At 53.5% G+C, this 17,525-nt stretch overlaps 1 protein-coding gene across 4 annotated transcripts in view; it reads left to right on the top strand.

The window, feature by feature from the left end:
* TRPV4 (transient receptor potential cation channel subfamily V member 4) overlaps positions 1 to 17,525 on the top strand; it is a 37,148-nt gene that overhangs the window by 14,367 nt on the left and 5,256 nt on the right. For all 4 annotated transcript variants that reach the window (XM_082417431.1, XM_082417433.1, XM_082417430.1 and 1 more), the window contains exons 2-12: positions 329 to 745; positions 3,713 to 3,885; positions 8,268 to 8,420; positions 9,140 to 9,280; positions 9,942 to 10,240; positions 11,741 to 11,920; positions 13,273 to 13,431; positions 13,801 to 13,893; positions 14,036 to 14,109; positions 14,819 to 14,984; positions 15,224 to 15,290. In XM_082417431.1, the coding sequence (XP_082273557.1) occupies positions 360 to 745; positions 3,713 to 3,885; positions 8,268 to 8,420; positions 9,140 to 9,280; positions 9,942 to 10,240; positions 11,741 to 11,920; positions 13,273 to 13,431; positions 13,801 to 13,893; positions 14,036 to 14,109; positions 14,819 to 14,984; positions 15,224 to 15,290 (1,891 nt within the window). In that variant the 5' untranslated portion in view covers positions 329 to 359. The remainder of the gene's footprint in view (positions 1 to 328; positions 746 to 3,712; positions 3,886 to 8,267; positions 8,421 to 9,139; positions 9,281 to 9,941; positions 10,241 to 11,740; positions 11,921 to 13,272; positions 13,432 to 13,800; positions 13,894 to 14,035; positions 14,110 to 14,818; positions 14,985 to 15,223; positions 15,291 to 17,525) is intronic.

The following is a 17,525-nucleotide window of genomic DNA, read 5'->3' as shown; positions in this document are numbered from 1 at the left end:
CCTGCTCTGGGGGCCCCGAAGCTGGCTTGGTTGGCCAGGAGTAAGCCCCGGGCTCCAGATCTGGGGACCCAGTGTGACTCTGACGCCCTTTCTCCTCCAGCTAACGTCCAGGGTAGCTGGACCCGAGGCAGACTCATGTTTCCAGGTCCCTGAAAGAGGCTCTGTTGCAGCTCCTGCCGGGGGCTGGCGGCCAGCCACATCTGGGAGTGGCCACCCTGAACCCCTGTCATTACAACGGTGGCTTTGAAGAAGCTGGTAGCAGTGTTGTTTGCCCACGTGGGAGGGGGCTTCCTGGAGCCGGCCTGACTCCCCTCCTGTTCCCTTGCAGGCCGAGCAGTGCAGACAGGTCCAGGGGCAGCATGGCGGATCCCAGCGAAGGCCCCCGCGTGGGGCCTGGGGAGGTAGCCGAGCCCCCCGGGGATGAGAGTGGCATCCCCGGCGGGGAGGCCTTCCCCCTCTCTTCGCTGGCCAACCTGTTCGAGGGGGAGGACGGCTCCCCGTCACCCTCTCCGGCCGATAGTGGTCGCCCCGCCGGCCCAGGCGATGGGCGACCAAACCTGCGCATGAAGTTCCAGGGCGCCTTCCGCAAGGGGGTGCCCAACCCCATCGACCTGCTGGAGTCCACCTTGTATGAGTCCTCGGTGGTGCCTGGGCCCAAGAAGGCGCCCATGGACTCGCTCTTTGACTATGGCACCTATCGTCAGCACCCCAGTGACAACAAGCGGTGGAGGAGGAAGGTCATAGAGTGAGTATTGCTGGCTGCCTGGCCGAGGGTCTCCTCTGTATTGAATCCATCCATCCATCCGTCCATCCATCCATTCACCCATCCATCCATCCTTCTATCCGTTCATTCATTTGTCTACCTATTCACTCATCCATCCATCCACCTATCTGTCCACCTTTCTGTATACTTGTCTATCCATTCATCTGTCTGTCCACTTATCCATCCATCTGTATATCCATCCATGTGTGTATCCATCCATTATCTACTCATTCATTCATCCAGCTACCTATCTTTCCACCTAGCCATCCACTTGTCCAGTCCGTCCATCCATCCAGCATCTACTCATTCAAGTATCTCTCTACCCATCTATCCATCTGTCATCTATCTGGCCAGTCATCCACTCATACAACAAACCTTCCATTTATCCACCATATACTTACCCCAAATCCATCCGTTCTCCCATCGACTCACTGTTTCTGTTCATCCAGCCAGTCAGCTATCAAACTATTCATAATTCATTCATTCATTTCATTTCCATGTCTTTCTTTTGTTCTCTCTTTCTCTTTCCCTCTCTTTCTCTGTCGTCAGCTACCCATCTTCCCATCTGCCCATCCACTTGTCCCGTTCATCTGTCCATCATCACTCATTCAAATGTCTATCGACCCATCTATTCATCTGCTATCTCTCTGCCCAGCCATCCACCCATGAAAACCTCTCTCAGGCCTCTGTGTGTGTCTGGAGGACAGTCTTGAAGTCTGCAGATGTCCTGTTGTCACCTGGTCCTCCTCTGTTCCCCCTTGCTGATCACAGACTCATTTATGCCCTTGGATGAAGCCCACTCACCTCCTCAGCCCTTGCTTTGTTTCCTTTATTTATTCACTGAGCCACCGATTTGTTCGGTGACTGTTTCTGGAGCAGCCACCACATGCCAGGTAGGGCGGTTGGCCCTGGGGCTCCAGGGGTGAGTCAGACCAGATGTTACCCCTACTCAGCTCAGACACTGAGTAGCTGTCACTGGTACCTTCAGTTTGGAGGGCAAGACAGGTAATAAGCAAGTGATTAGACAATTCACTTTGGGGGAGGTGCTGAGGTGGGAGAGGGGAGCTGATACAGGAAAGGTAGTCCAGGAGGGCTTCCTGGAGCAGCCGACATTTAAGCCCAACGCTAAGGGGTGAAAAAGGGCAGCCACACAGCAGGGGGGGGTGGGTGGGAGGAAGGTATTCCAGGTAGAGGGAAGTGCATGTACAGGGGCCCAAGGCTACAGAGGCTCAATGTATCCAAGAAATGGGGCCTCGCAGTCCACATGCTGTACTGGACAAATTGCGTCACCTCCACTCAGAGGTGAAAACAGGCCCAGGGCAGCAAAGTGCCCTGGTGTCCCATCCCTCCAAGGTCCCATTGGAAGCTGGTGGGCTCCCTGTCTCCCTTTCGCCTCCCTCAGATCCCCTCCTTCAAGCCCTCATCCCCACCATTACCCCAGACAGCCAGGGCTAACGGCTTTGGGGGTGCTGCAGAGGAGTTGGGAGGGGGCTAAGCAGCTGAGGTCTTCAGAGACCCCGAAGGCTGCCTCGGTGAGGACTGGGGGCGAGGGTGTTATTTCATTTCATTTTTTGGCTCAAAGGTCACAGTTCAGGAGCAGATAAAATGGGGGCTGCCCTAGCCTGTGTGCCCCCGTCGTCAGGAAGCACCTCTTCCCCCTTCCCTGGCCCCCCATCACTGGAGGCGCTGCCCTGGGGTGTAAAATCTGGGGCCCGGGCAGAGGAAGGAGGGAGAGCGGCTGTCCACTCCCCCTGGTGAGCCGCTGGCTTTCTCTGCCCTGAAGCCCCTGCCTCAGTGTCCCTTCCCCCTCTGGCCCCGCCACCTCTGTCGTGGTTCACTCTCTGCTCCCTTACAGCCCCTCTTCTCCCTCCCCATCTCCGCCTCTTTCTCTTCTCCATCCTGTCTTCATTTCACAGATTGTTCTTCGCCCTCGTACGTCCCGGGCACTGGGTGTGTGAGGACACGACGCAGGGCATCCCTGCCCTCATGGTGCCACTGGGCCACTGCTGCTCCAGCTCTTTGTCTCTCAAAACCTAGCACACAGTAGGTGCCCAATGAATGTTTGTTGAATGACTGAATGAATGTGTTTTTTCCCTTTTTTCTTTCTCCATCGCTTCCTCTCCCCCAGCCCTCTCCATCTTGTTCTATCTCCACCTGCCTCTGTAGCTCGGCATTTCTCCCACACATACAGACTCTGGACACACAGTAGGCACTAAATAATAACAGGAATATCAGCTAACATTTATTGGGTGTTTACTTTGGTGGGGCCTGGACTAAGCACCTATGTGCATGGCCTCATTTGTCTCAAATGTTTGTTGAATGAATAAATCAAGGAGTGAATGATTGAATAAAAGATAGAGTTGCTTTATCTTTTAGTCTGGTGTTCCTCCTTTATTTTCTTACTATCTTTGTCTCTTCCAGTCTCTGGATTCTTAAGTACTTAGTAAATGATAAATGGATGGATGGAGGGTGGGTGGATGGGTGGGTGTGTGGATGGGTGGATGGATGGATGGAAGACTGGATGGATGGGTGGGTGGGTGTGTGCGTGGATGGATGGATGGATGGGTGGATTGATGGGTGAATGGATGGGTGGATGGATGGATGGATGGATGGATGGATGGATAGGTAGATGGATGGATAGATGAATGGATGGGTGGGTGGGTGGATGGATGGCTGGATGGATGAATGGATGGGTGGGTGGGTGGGTGGGTGGGTGGATGGATGGGCTGTGTGTTTCTTTCTGTCTCCAACCAACACACAGTAGGTACCAGGTAGAGTCTATTGGGATAAAACATTCCTTTGTGTCTCCAGATGTCTTTCTGCTCTCAGTCTGGTCCCTCTCTAGGGCTCCAGCTGCCCCCACCCCCCAATCCCTGGGCCCCTAAGGCTAGAGACTGTGGGGTGGGCAGAGGATGAGCTCTCCTATCACCCGGCTTCCTCCCCCTTCAGGAAGCAGCCACAGAGCCCCAAGGCTCCCACACCCCAGCCGCCTCCCATACTCAAAGTCTTCAACCGGCCTATCCTCTTTGACATCGTGTCTCGGGGCTCCACCGCTGACCTGGACGGGCTGCTCCCCTTCTTGCTGACCCACAAGAAGCGGCTGACTGACGAGGAGTTCCGGGGTAAGCCACCCAGGAATAGCAGGTGGGCCAGCTGGGGGTTGGGGGAGGCCTGGCATTGGGGGCCCCCTTTCCCCTCAGCATTTTCCCTTGGGTTAGTGGGCTGCACTAGCCAGGAAGAGCACTGGACAGGGAGTCTGGTCCTGTGTGTCCTTTACCATATTACTTAACCTCTCTGCGCCTTTGCTGCCTTTCTTTGTTCATTCATTCAGCCTTCATTTATGAAAAGATTAGTGTCATAGGTGAGCAGAGTCTACCCACCTGGATTCAAATCCCACCATTACCACTTAAGGGACGTGTGGCCTCTCTGGGTCTCAGTTTCCTCATCTGTACCCTGGGGAATAATAATAGCATAGTCCTGGCCTCTGAGGACAGAGAATTCCATATTGCCAAGCACAAGGCAGCTGCGGTCCCAGGAGCTCCTGCCCCCTCTGAGGGGAGCTCTGGAGTGGGGAGCAGGGCATTCCTGCTTCTGCTTTGAGGCTTTGCCCCCCTCCCCGCGCAGCTTTCCGGCTCCCCGCTATAGGCTGGGGCCCAGTCACCATTGCCCTGGGACTTACTCAGCCCAGACAGCTCACTCTCCAGCCTCGTCCAGGCTCAGAACACCCACCTCGGGGCACTAGCTCCCTCCGCTACCCCAGGGCTTCCCTGCAAATCGGGGAAGGTGGCCTGTGAGCCTCTCCACCCAAGTCAGCCACCTGCTATGTGCCGGGTGCCAGGTGAGCTGTAATTAACTGGCCTAGTGACCCCACAAATCCATATAAAATGTCGAGAATTGTGGCACCTGCTAGGAAGGAGGGCCTGTCTCGGGTGGGCCGGCCATGGTAACAGCTCGGGACCGACGAAGCTTCAGGGAGATCAGGGGCCATTTTTGGAGACTTTAGGTACTTCAAGTAAATTAAGTGCGAAAGTAGGCTAACCGGGTCTGCAGTATATTTTTCACATATACCTTTATCAACCAGATTCTTTGAACACCAAAACGATACGATGCTGTATCATTGTGTCCATCAGAAGAGAATTACCGGACTTATAAAAAATATTCATTCATGGTGCCCAGCCAGGTGGTGTGACCTCGTTTGGGGCACGAGCTTAGAGTTGCGGAGAGGGTCTCCGTGATGGTGTGAATCTCATTTGGAGATAATCCACATTTAAGCCCTGGAAAAATGGCCCCACCTGGCCCCCCAAGTTCACCTGGCAAAAGTGGGGAGCTTTGGGGCGGAGTGAACCCCTGTGAGATGGGGATCATGGTGCCTGTGCTTCGGTGGACAGAGCAGCGCCAGGCTGGGCTTGCCAAGGCTTCTGGCTTCTCCCGAGTTCGGGACTGAGCTGAAAGGGGGCTCTAAGCCAGTGTGTCTGCATGAGGGTGGGTGGGGGACCCTAAGATAGGCTGGGAGAGGGCCCTGAAATTGTACAGAATAATGCATCTGTAGAGGGGGCTTTACCGTGAGGCCCATTAATTAGGCTTCAGGCCCCTTGCTTGCTCTGGCCCCTTGTAGCCCTGGACCTAATCTGGAACTTGTAATTGTCTGTTCGCTTTCATTAACAGGATCCCCCAATTGTGTAAGTCTCAGGCTCCACAAAACCTGGATTTGCCCCTGTGGGTTTTTCTAGCCAGAGGCTCGTGAGCTCATTGATTCTTAGGGGAGTCAGTGACCGGCCCTCCCCTCCGCCCACACATAACCTCGAACTTGGCAGTTAACTTAGGGCCCTTGGCTCCAGCCTCCCCTCATCCCCGCCGTGGGCAGAGCCACTTCGCCACCTGCTGGTGGAGTCCATAACTGCAACCCCTCCCCATTTCTGGGTAGCCGCCGTTCTTGGCGTCTTATACCAGGACCCAGGCTGTCAGCCCCGGACCCTGCTACAGCCTGGGCCTGGGGGCGTGGAAGTCCAAATCCAGGTTCTAGTTCCACATCCCACACAAACCACTTGAGTTCCTGTGGTTTGGAATTCCCTGCAGTGCCCAGCTTGCCCCTTCGCTGAATGTGTATTAATTAAACAAGTGGTTATTGGGCACCTATCAAGTGTCAGGCTCTGCTGGTGTGGGGCAAAAGTGGTGAGTGAAGCAGATATGACCCTGTCCTCTCGTTGCTCTCAGTCTTGAGGGTGAGACCAACTTGATCAAGCAATCACAGAAATAAATACACAATTACAAACTGTAATGTGTGTCCACAAGAGGCTGTATTGGACAATTTGACCTAATCAGGAAAATCTGGGAGAACTTCCGGGAGGAGGTGACATGAGCTGAGTCTGAATGAATTGCAGTTAGCCAGGTAAAAAGAGGTGGAGGAAAGATTAGAGAGGAGGTGAAAGAACAGTATGTGCAAAGGCCCTGTGGCTAACCATGACCAGAGTTGGACTCAGTCGCTATGTGGAAAGTGGATTAAAGGACGTCCAGAGAGGCTGGTGGAAACCAGGAATGTGAGAGAAATGGTGGCTGGGCCAGGTTGGCGGCAGTGGAGACGGAGCGTGGTGGAGGGGTTGGAGAAATAGGTAAAATTTGTGGGACTTGCTGGGGTGGGGGGGTGGATGTGGGGAGAAGGGAGGACAAAGATAAGAGTGACACAAAAGTTTTGGCTGGCTGGGGACACCATCATCTACGAAGGGGACACATGTAGACTGGTTTGGGGTTTGGGGAAGGAAAGATGACGAGGTCAGCGTGGAGAATCATGAGTTGCCTGACAATTAGAAAACGGACTGATTGAGTGTGGGTGTGTCTGGACAGAATTCCCAGGGGCCTCGGCCAGCATTTGGGGTCCCCTCCCCCTTATGCAGATGGGGAACTGGAGTCCGTTATCATTCAGTATATAGTTACCTGGTGTCGACTCTGGGCTGGGCCCCAGGGGTGTAGCGAAAAGTAGCCAGAACGAGGCTTGTCTGAGCAACCTCACTCCTAGGAGCTGTGGGACAGAAATTCAGGTCTCTGCGTTTTCCCCACTTCCCAGCACCTAGGGAGAGGCTCTAAAGCATTTCTCGTGGAGTAATAACTGCAGCAGTATTACTTATTGAAGACTCCTATCTGCCTGGCTCTGGGCTCATCAACAAATACCTATTAGCTCACGATTTCCCTTTTATATATATATAAATTTATTTATTTATGGCTGCGTTGGGTCTTTGTTGCTGTGCGCGGGCTTTCTCTAGTTGCGGCGAGCAGGGGCTATTCTTCGTTGCAGTGCGCGGGCTTCTCATTGCAGTGGCTTTGCTTGTTGCGGAGTGTGGGCTCTAGGCGCGTGGGCTTCAGTAGTTGTGGTTCGCGGGCTCAACAGTTGTGGCTCGCCTGCTCTAGAGTGCAGGCTCAGTAGTTGTGGCGCACGGGCTTAGTTGCTCCGTGGCATGTGGGATCTTCCTGGACCAAGGATCGAACCCATGTCTCCTGCATTGGCAAGCAGATTCTTAACCTCTGCGCCACCAGGGAAGTCCCACAATTTCCCTTTGTAACCTCAATTTAGCTAGACAAGAAACTGAAGCAGAAAAGGTCACACAGAAATCAGGAGCAAAGCCCAATTCGAGCCCCCAGAGACCTGGCTCCAGAGCGGGCCCCTCAGCCCACACCTGCCTCTCCCCTTCCTCATCCCTTTCCTGATCCCCGTCCTGCATCTGGCCGTTTTGCCCCCTGCCTGATTGACAGGGGACTTCTCTTTTCATTGACTTGCTCTTTTAAAGATATAAATCAACTCACGTCACCATAAAAATTAATACAAGGGAAAGAAAATTGCAAAGGGACAGTAAGCGTTAGTGGGAGGTGTTAAGGACCCATTAGGACAAAACGAAGACTGACTTCACAGGAGGGATTTGACAAGCGGATGAAACCTTGCACACATGGGTTTTTACTGTTATTATTGCTGCATCTGCAGAAGCCCCAAAATCCTCTAAGGTAATTTCACGTTCACTATGGCTCACGGCCTCCACTTTGGGGAACGCTGCAATCCCTCTGCTCCCCTCTATGGGCACTAGTGTAATCGCTTCATGGGAAAAGGATCTATGTGCAAATAGGCAGGCAAAGACTGCCTCCTGGGTCTGCTTTTAGAGGTTCACAGTCCTCATTAACAGATTAAAGGTTCTGAGAAGTCCTGTAGTGAAGAAATACGGTTGGCTTTGTTTAACTCAGCATTCCCTCTTTTTATTTGATTTTTTAAAATTCTCTCCAAATATGCTTTGTTAAACACCAACCTCTCTACAGGCTGCAGCTTCCCACGTTTTAAAAAACTTCGGCTCCTCTGAGTTTATTTGACCTTCTCAGTACCATGGGGAGCAGATAGGGAACAGGCTCGGAGAGGAGGACCGACATGGCCAGGACGTCTGGCTCCCTGCCCAGTGCCCTGTCCCCAGCTGCCCAGCAGTTTGGGTCACGGGCCGAGCGCCCCTCTCCTGCACGTCTCTCCTCACAGAGCCATCCACGGGGAAGACCTGCCTGCCCAAAGCCCTGCTGAATCTGAGCAACGGCCGCAACGACACAATCCCTGTGCTTCTGGACATCGCTGAGCGCACGGGCAACATGCGCGAGTTCATCAACTCGCCCTTCCGGGACATCTACTACCGAGGTGAGGCCCTGGGCCGGGCGGGGGTGGGGGGCACCGTCTCCATTTGTCCAACCATCCCCCCAACTGAGAGCTTCAGTCTGGGCCCCAAGTGCCAGCACGTCCCCAGGAACCAATTGTTGAATGAATGAATGAACGGACGAAAGAACAATAACCACCCCTTCCAACTTTGATATTTTGAGTTTCAGAATCAAAGGTTCCAAGGTTCTCAGATGCAATGAGCCAAAGGGGCCATGAACTTGGAAATCTGGACCCAAGATGCTCAGGTTCTGGGTACTCTGAGGCTTTGTTATAATAGTTCTATGAGCCAACAGCTCAGAAAGGCACAGGTGTCACCAGTGCCAGCTCCCTGGGTCTAAATTCTGAGATCTATGAATCCAACTTGACCTTTCAGATTCCTGGATATGCAGATTCAAAGGCTGTGAATTTTATACCCCAAATTCTGTGAGACCATGATGCCGTTGTTTCCTCTAGGATGAAAGCCTCTTTTGAGTCTGAAAAGTTCCCACATTTGGGACCCTCCAAGTTGGATATCCCTTGAGCCTAAGATTCTGCTTGCGTGATGCAGCAGATCTGGGACCTCGGGCATCAGAGACTCCACATCCGGGAATGTCTGAAGGTCTATTTGCTGCCCTCGGGTGGATTTCTCCCTTTTGCACCCCAGTGCCTCCCACGACTGGTCGGGTCTCTGCCCCCGGTGACTGTCCCCCACCCCATCCCAGGCCAGACCGCCCTGCACATCGCCATCGAGCGCCGCTGCAAACACTATGTGGAGCTCCTGGTGGCCCAAGGTGCCGATGTTCACGCCCAGGCCCGGGGACGCTTCTTCCAGCCCAAGGATGAGGGAGGCTACTTCTACTTTGGTGAGGAGGGGCCCGGTGGGGCCTGGGGCCCACGGGGGAGAGGCTGGGGGCGGGGGGTGTATGGTGGTGCTGGCAGCCCTGACCCCTCCCCAAACAGCCAGGGCTGCGCTGGCCAGGGGCCCAGACAGCACCCGGTACACAGGCCGCCTTGCTGGTCTTGGTCACTGAGGTCTTGTCTTTGAGGAGTAGAGCATCACCACACTGCCCCGAGCCTCAGCTTCCCCATCTCTACAGTGGGGATCGTGATGGGATCCGAGGGCTGTGATGGGCTGTCCCCGCCCCTTAGCACTCGCACCCTCCAGTCTGACTTAAGCTGGGACTGATGGTCGCATTGCAGGGCCCAAATTCCATCACCGCCATGTCCCAGTTGGACCCATGAAAGATTTTAAATTTCACCCCTGCTCAAAGGCACATGTTATTTGGGGTTCAGGCACAAAGTCTCTTAAAGAATCCCTCACGGCCTCCAAGTCACACGCCACCCCCGCCCCCCGCCCCCCCCCCCAAATAGCTGCCTCCGTCTACCCGGGGGCATCGCCTCCAGACACGTGTAGTCGGCCGGGGCTCGTCCACGTTGACCGTGGGCACTGCGTCCATTGTCACGGCGTCTGCCCCTGAGTGTCCGCCCCCGGGGCCCCGTCACTGACCGCCCCCCCACCCACAGGCGAGCTGCCCCTGTCGCTGGCGGCCTGCACCAACCAGCCGCACATCGTCAACTACCTGACAGAGAACCCGCACAAGAAGGCGGACATGCGGCGCCAGGACTCCCGTGGCAACACCGTGCTGCACGCGCTGGTGGCCATCGCGGACAACACTCGCGAGAACACCAAGTTCGTCACCAAGATGTACGACCTGCTGCTGCTCAAGTGTGCCCGCCTCTTCCCCGACAGCAACCTGGAGGCCGTGCTCAACAACGACGGCCTCTCGCCCCTCATGATGGCCGCCAAGACGGGCAAGATCGGGGTGAGTGCAGGGCCGGGGGCACACACCCATTCTTGCCCCTCCATTCACACACACACACACACACACACACACACACACACACACACACAGGGGAGGGACTGCTGCTGGCATGCATTATTATTAATATGCCACCCACCTCCCATCCTGCCAACCCCAGTGTGCAGATGTCCCAGCTCAAGAACCTGCTATGGCTCCCTGTTGTCCAGCCAAGCTATTCAACCTCATCCCAGAGCCTCTCTGCTCCTCCCACCCCACTGGATGCTCACTGCCCCATTCCCACCAGCCAGGGCAAGCCGCTGACAGAGAACTGAGTCCCAGAGCTGCAGCCCTGCAGTACTCCCCTCTACTCCATGGCAGGGGTCCTGGCTCAGCCTCTAACCTGCTGAGTGGCTGTGTGCCAGTTGCTTCCCTCTCTGGCCTCACAGCACAGGGCCTAGAGCAGGATTTCTCAGCTTGGGCACTACTGACATTTGGGTCTGGATGTTCTGGGGTGTGGGGCTGCTCTGTGTCATTGTGGGATGTTTAGCTGCATCCCTGGCCTCGACCCACTAGATGCCAGTAGTACCCCCCACCGATTGTGACAACCCCAAATGTTTCCAGACATTGCCAAATTGTCCCCTGGTGGGGGGCACCCATCGCCCTGATTGAGAACCAAATCTGGGGTTCTCTAGAGTCAGGAGCACCTGGGTCCAAGGCCAGGCTCTGCCACTTCCCAGCATGTCACCTCAGGCATCTCACCTCTCTGTGCCTCAGTTTCCTCATCTGTAAAATGGGGATAACAATAGTACCCTGTGGTATAGTGTTCTGACAACTCAATGAGGTCGTCCACTTAAAGCTGTTAATAAAGATCCTGAGATGGGTAATAAGTGCTCAATAATCAGTAAGGGTTATTATTCCTCTATTAAAAATATAGCAAAAAATCACTAAAATCACAATTATACCAGAGTCCTGAGGCGGTAGAAAAGGCCTAGGTTTAAAATCTGTCTTTGCCTATTGGGCTCTGTGGCCTGGGGGGACTCCCACCTGGATCTGTTCCCCGGTTCCCCTGTGTGTAAGCCAGAGATAGTAGGAGTAGCAATAAGAAGGACCGAATAGGATAATTATTACTAGATTTAACTGATCAGTAAGATTGATTAATTGCTGTTTTAATTATGTAAAGAAGATACTCATGACAACTCAGGTTTTTAAGGCTGACCTGGGTTCAGTCTGGCTTCAGTGGGCTGTGTGGCCTCAGGGGACATCCTTCTTTTCTCTGAGCCTCTGTTTGCTCATCTGTCAACCAGGATGGTAAGGGTAGGAATTAAACAAGATGATGTGAGGAAAGGGTCTGGCATACAGCAGGTGCTCAGTAAGTATTTTACCCTTCCCTCCATCCTGCTCTCTGGAGAGGTGCTATTTGATGGGCTGGCCCAGCTCCCAGGGTCCCTCCAATGTGTGTGGCCCAGCAGCAGTGCTCCCCGCCCCCCAGAGGACCCCCTGACCCTCCCTCCTCCCATGCAGATCTTTCAGCACATCATCCGTCGGGAGGTGACAGACGAGGACACCAGGCATCTGTCCCGCAAGTTCAAGGACTGGGCCTACGGGCCAGTGTATTCCTCACTCTATGACCTCTCCTCCCTGGACACGTGTGGGGAAGAGGCCTCTGTGCTGGAGATCCTGGTGTACAACAGCAAGATCGAGGTAGGCATCAGGGCAGGAGATGGGACCCAGTGAAGGAGGGGCCCAAAGTGGTGGGTCTGTGAACTGGATGCAAGAGAAGAAGCCAACTAAGTGCCCAGAACAGCATCTGGCACTGGGGGGCAATGGGAGGTTGTAAGGGTCGGGCTTCAGGGGCAAGCAGGACTGGTTCAGAATCCTGGCTCTGTAACTTACGTGCTGTGTGACTCAGGACAAGCAGGACCGGTTCAGGATCCTGGCTCTGTAACTTACGTGCTATATGACTCAGGACAAACGACCCAACCTCTCTGAGTTGCAGCTTCCTCTTTTGTACCATGTGGAGAAAGATAGAGCATTTCCCATTGGGTTGCTGGGAGGACCAAATGAACAGCCTGGCGCAGGGTAAACATTAGGTGTCAGCTATTATCATTAGCATTTGTTATATGAAGTTTTTAAAAGCTCTTTTTTTTTGACTTAGGAATATCTTATGAACATCGTTCTGCACCATTAAATATTCTTCTGCAATATCATTGCTGCGTGGAAATGTACCACATTCTAATTAACCATTCTTCTATTCTTGGTCATTTGGGTTTGTTTCTGCACTTAACTATCAGGAATAACACTGCAGTGACATCTTTGTGACTACATAATTGCACAAATCCTTGATGATAAAGAGACTCAAGTCGTTAAAGGGACAGGATGCTGTACAAATGGGGCAGAAAGTGCTGGGGCCTGGGTGCAGAAGGTCTCCCTTCTAGCCCCGGCTCTGTGAGCCTGGACAGATGCCTTTCCCCTACCAGAGCTCACTTCCCTCATCTTTGAAATTAGTGACCAACTTGATTTAGATTGGGGATGGTGGGAAGTTTAGCATCTCTGCTGCAAACTCTGATTGATTGGTAGTGTCTGCCCAGGGAACTGTGTAGAGAACTATTGTGTGGGACTCAATTATTGATGTCTGTCCTGGGTTCAGAATTGGAAAATTGTGGTGAGTCAAGTATTTATTATCCTTGGGCTAAATTTCCAAGTCCCACTTCCTGAATCAGAATTTCTGAGGTTGAAACCCAGGGATTTATATTTTTAACAAGCTCCATAGGTGACTTTGCTGCCAGCGGCTTGGCACCATCCACAGATTGGAGTTTGGGGACCACAAGAATAGATATTCTTTAGGGATCTTTCTAGCTCTGGGTTCTATGAGTCTAGAACAGGCTGGAAAGGTAAGTTGGGGCAGAATTGGGCAGAGCCTTGAATGCTGAGCCCAGAAGTTTGGGTGTCATTGAAGAATGAATTAGGAGGAAAAAGTGCTCCCTGGGCAGAGGGTGGGGGAAGGCGTACTGGAGTCAGCCTGTCTAGCCCCCTGACCACCCCGCCTTCCACAGAACCGCCACGAGATGCTGGCCGTGGAACCCATCAATGAACTACTTCGGGACAAGTGGCGAAAGTTCGGGGCCGTTTCCTTCTACATCAACGTGGCCTCCTATCTGTGCGCCATGGTCATCTTTACCCTCACCGCCTACTACCAGCCGCTGGAGGGCACTGTGAGTGACCGCGAGCCAGGCAGAAGCTGGGGCGCAGCGGGGTCCCCCGTGGGAGGGACTGGAGAAGGCTTGGGGGTGGATAGGGAGAATTCCCTGGTGGTCCAGTTGTTAAGACTCCGTGCTCTCACTGCTGAGGGCCTGGGTTCAGTAAATCCCTGGTTGGGGGAACTAAGATCCCACAAGCTGTGTGGTGCAGCCGGAAAAAAAAAAAAGAAATGGATGGGGAGGTGCCTACCCCACACCCAGGTGGAAGAGGGTGAGGGAGGAGGCGCCACAGGACGTAGATGTTCGGGGCATTGGGGAACATATGGATCTGGGACCAGATGTTGGTGGGGCTGGGGGAGGACTTGCATGCTCCCTGCCCCACAGCCTCCATACCCTTATCTCACCACGGTGGACTACCTGAGGCTGGCCGGCGAGATCATCACGCTCTTCACCGGGGTCCTGTTCTTTTTCACCAACGTGAGTGCTTGGCCTCCCCCCTCATCCCCCCGCCCACCCTGCCCGTCCCCCTCCTCTCCCTCCACCTCTTTTAGCTCCATTCTCCTCCCCTCTGCACTTCTGTTGGCTCCACCTCTCTCACATGTCCCCTCCCTTCCTCCAGATCAAAGACTTGTTCATGAAGAAATGCCCTGGAGTGAATTCTCTCTTCGTCGATGGCTCCTTCCAACTACTCTAGTGAGTAGAGGTCCCTGGGGTGGCAGCTTCTGGGTGAGGAAGGTGGGGTTTGGAGGGACATCATCCGGGTTTGGTGGTGGGATGGGGGCTGACTCTGTTAGGAGTGAATTCACCCAGCCTGATCAGGACAAGGCCAGTGTCAAGCAAAAGGGTCTTCTGGTTAAAGCAAGATTCTGGTTGCTAAAGCGTTATCACCGTATACACCATGGATAGAAATAATTTAACCTCTTATGCTTGTGATTAATCGCTAATGTCTGCCAGGAGTGCCCATGTTAAGAATCTTGAGGCTGTGTCTGTGTTTAGTGGGAAAGAGTGCTGGGATTGATTAATGATGTCTGCCTAGGGCACAGGATGTGTTGTCACGTGTGTGTTACTTCTTTTCCCTTTTCCTTAGAGTTAGAGAACAATGAAAATTCACTTAGCCACAAAATCGCCACTGAACACCACTGAATCTTTCTCTACCAATTCCAAAGGACATCACTTTGGGTTCTGGTAGGGCCTCAGGGCCATTACACACGTATCAGTTGCCAATTAATTGAGCGTTCTGGTTAACAGGATGCTGGGGAACCCAGTGAATCCACATGGTTTCTCTTCCGGGTGTCATTGGAGTGTCCTACTACCTAGAGGGCTTGAGGGCATGCCTCCCCCTCCAGGGCCTCATTCTCCCCTCTCCCCTTTGGCCCCTCTTGTGATCTCTGCTGCCCTGTAGCTTCATCTACTCTGTGCTGGTGATAGTCTCGGCGGCCCTCTACCTGGCGGGGATTGAGGCCTACCTGGCCGTCATGGTCTTTGCCTTGGTCCTGGGCTGGATGAACGCCCTTTACTTCACCCGTGGGCTGAAGCTGACGGGGACCTATAGCATCATGATCCAGAAGGTATGGGGTGGGGGGGTTCCCTCTGGACTTGCATGTCCTCGGAGGAAGCCACACACACCACATATGTACAGACAGTGCTGGCGGCCTTGAGGTTGTGGGGCGCCGTGGGGGCAGTGGGCAGGGCCTGGACATCGGAGAGGGACGGAGTGGAGCTGGAGAGAAGATTTGGGATGAGGTGTTGGTAAAGCGAGAAACCACGTGTCTCATCTTTGCCTCCATATTCCCTCCGGGGTCTTTAGATCCTCTTCAAAGATCTTTTCCGCTTCCTGCTGGTCTACTTGCTCTTCATGATTGGCTACGCTTCAGGTGAGCTCCGGGTGCCCAGGTGGGCCTGGCGGGGGTGGTACCGGGACTGGAGCGGCCACCACAATGTGTGGAGGAAAATGACCAGCGTTTGTAGAGTTCTCATTGTGTGCCTGGCACTGGGCTAAGTCCTTTCCCATTCCTGCCTCATTTAATTCTCCCAACAAGTCTGTAAGGGAAGTGCCTTTCTTATCACCTTTTAGAGATAAGGAAACCGAGGCTTAGAAAGGTTAAATAATGTGCCCAAGTTCAAAAGCTAGGGAATGGTAAAACTGGTGTCTTAGCTATTGTTGCAAAAGAAGCCACCCAAAACTTAGTGGCTTAAAACAACCACCACTGATGATTTCGTTCAAGTCTGTGGCCCAGCTGGGTGGTTGTGCCGACCTGGGCCAGGTTTGGCTAATCTTGATGGGCTCCTGTGTCTGTGCTCAGCTGGCGGGTTGGCTGCTGGCTGACTGGTGTAGCTAGGGGGTGGCCTCTGTTGGGGGTGACTTCGCTGTCTTCCCCAGGGTCACTCATCTCCAGCCGGCTAGCTTGGACTTGGTCACATGGTGGTCTGAGGGTTCCCAGAATGTGAGCAGAAGTGTTCAAGGTCACTGCCTGGCACAGCATCAATTCTGCTTCACCCTATTGGCCAAAGCAAGTCTTAAAGCCAGCCTTGATTCAAGGAGTGGGGAAATAGACTCTACCCTCTTGGTGGCAGGAGCTACAAAGCCACATTGAAGGGGTGTGGTTACAGGGGAGGGTGCCTTTTAATCATTCATCTACCAGCCCAGGTCTTTCTTTTTTTTTTTTTTTTTATAAATTTATTTATTTTATTTTTGGCTGCGTTGGGTCTTCGTTGCTGTGCGCGGGCTTTCTCTAGTTGCTGCGAGCGGGGGCCGCTCTTCGCTGTGGTGCACGGGCTTCTCATTGCGGTGGCCTCTCTTGTTGTGGAGCATGGGGTCTAGGTGTGCAGGCTTCAGTAGTTGTGGCTCGCAGGCTCAGTAGTTGTGGCGCATGGGCTTAGTTGCTCCGCAGCATGTGGGATCCTCCCGGACCAGGGCTCGAACCCATGTCCCTGCATTGGCAGGTGGATTCTTAACCACTGCGCCACCAGGGAAGCCCCAGCCCAGGTCTTTCTTAAGGTTCAGCACTGGCTCCCTCTAATAGGCTTTCTCCTTGGTGACCTGATGCTGTGGGACCTCAGTGGCACAGACCATGGGGGAAGGACCAGGGATGGGGAAACTAATCAAGCTGTTGGGCTGGTTCCCAAGGGGTGGGTGATCTGCCATCCAATGCCCAGTATCCAAAAGGGAGTGGTCAACTCAGGCTTCAGCAGGCCACATTCACATCTGAGGAGGTTGGTCTAGGAACCAGCACTAGCAGCAGGAATCTGATGATGGTGATATTTTAACCCAGATGGTGCCAAGGCTTTGTGTGGATTATTTCGGAGAAGGAGAACTGTGGCCTTAGCTTAGCTGGGGAGAGAAGGACAGGGTCCAACTGCCCCTACCAGGAGGAGGACTGGAAAGAACTAGACAGATTGTCAAGGGTTCTCCAGTGGTTTGAAAGTCATATCAAGAGTCCAGCCGTACCACAGTCCTAAATATAGAAACTGAGGCAGAAACCTAGGGGTTAAAGTAGCAACTTAGTGGTCAGCTTGGTCCCAGGGCTTCTCCTGCTAGGGAACACTAGATCTGCATTCTGAGGCTGACATATCCCGAACGTGGTACATGTGCTGCTGTTTCCCACTATTGTGCCCATGACAGACATTGCTAATGGATCACAGAATCCTTCTCAACACATATTTCAGCAGTGGCTACAGAATTGAATAGCATTAGTATATGAGTTGGAAACTGCTTACTGTAATCCCAGGTTGAAGGCATGGTGACCGTCTATGCCCCACTGACTGAAGGGGCTCAGCCCCCTCATGCTCCCTGCTGTGAATGGTGTAGGAGCAGATGCAGATGTTGGTGCTAAACTGTGTTGAGAAGGACTCTGAAGCTTCGTCTGGGTTTAGTGGGAAGGGATGAACACCACGATCAGTTTGAGATGTCTGGAGGGGGTGAGGGCCTTAGTGAGAACGGCTTCTTCCACCCTTCCTCTCTGAGCTGCCGTGAGCTGGGAAACAGGAGCATGCGAGAGAGTCTGCCCCCAGAATGCTGGCATTCCAGGCTCCCAAGACCTCTAAGAACAATAGGCTCGATGAGGTTTTTCTTAGCCTTGGCACTGCTGACATTTGGGATCAGATAATTC

This window comes from Balaenoptera physalus (assembly GCF_965194825.1).
Source record: "Balaenoptera physalus genome assembly, chromosome: 12".
Taxonomy (NCBI): domain Eukaryota; kingdom Metazoa; phylum Chordata; class Mammalia; order Artiodactyla; family Balaenopteridae; genus Balaenoptera; species Balaenoptera physalus.
The sequence above is the reverse complement of the archived record's forward strand: the minus strand, read 5'-3'. Positions and strand labels throughout refer to the sequence as shown.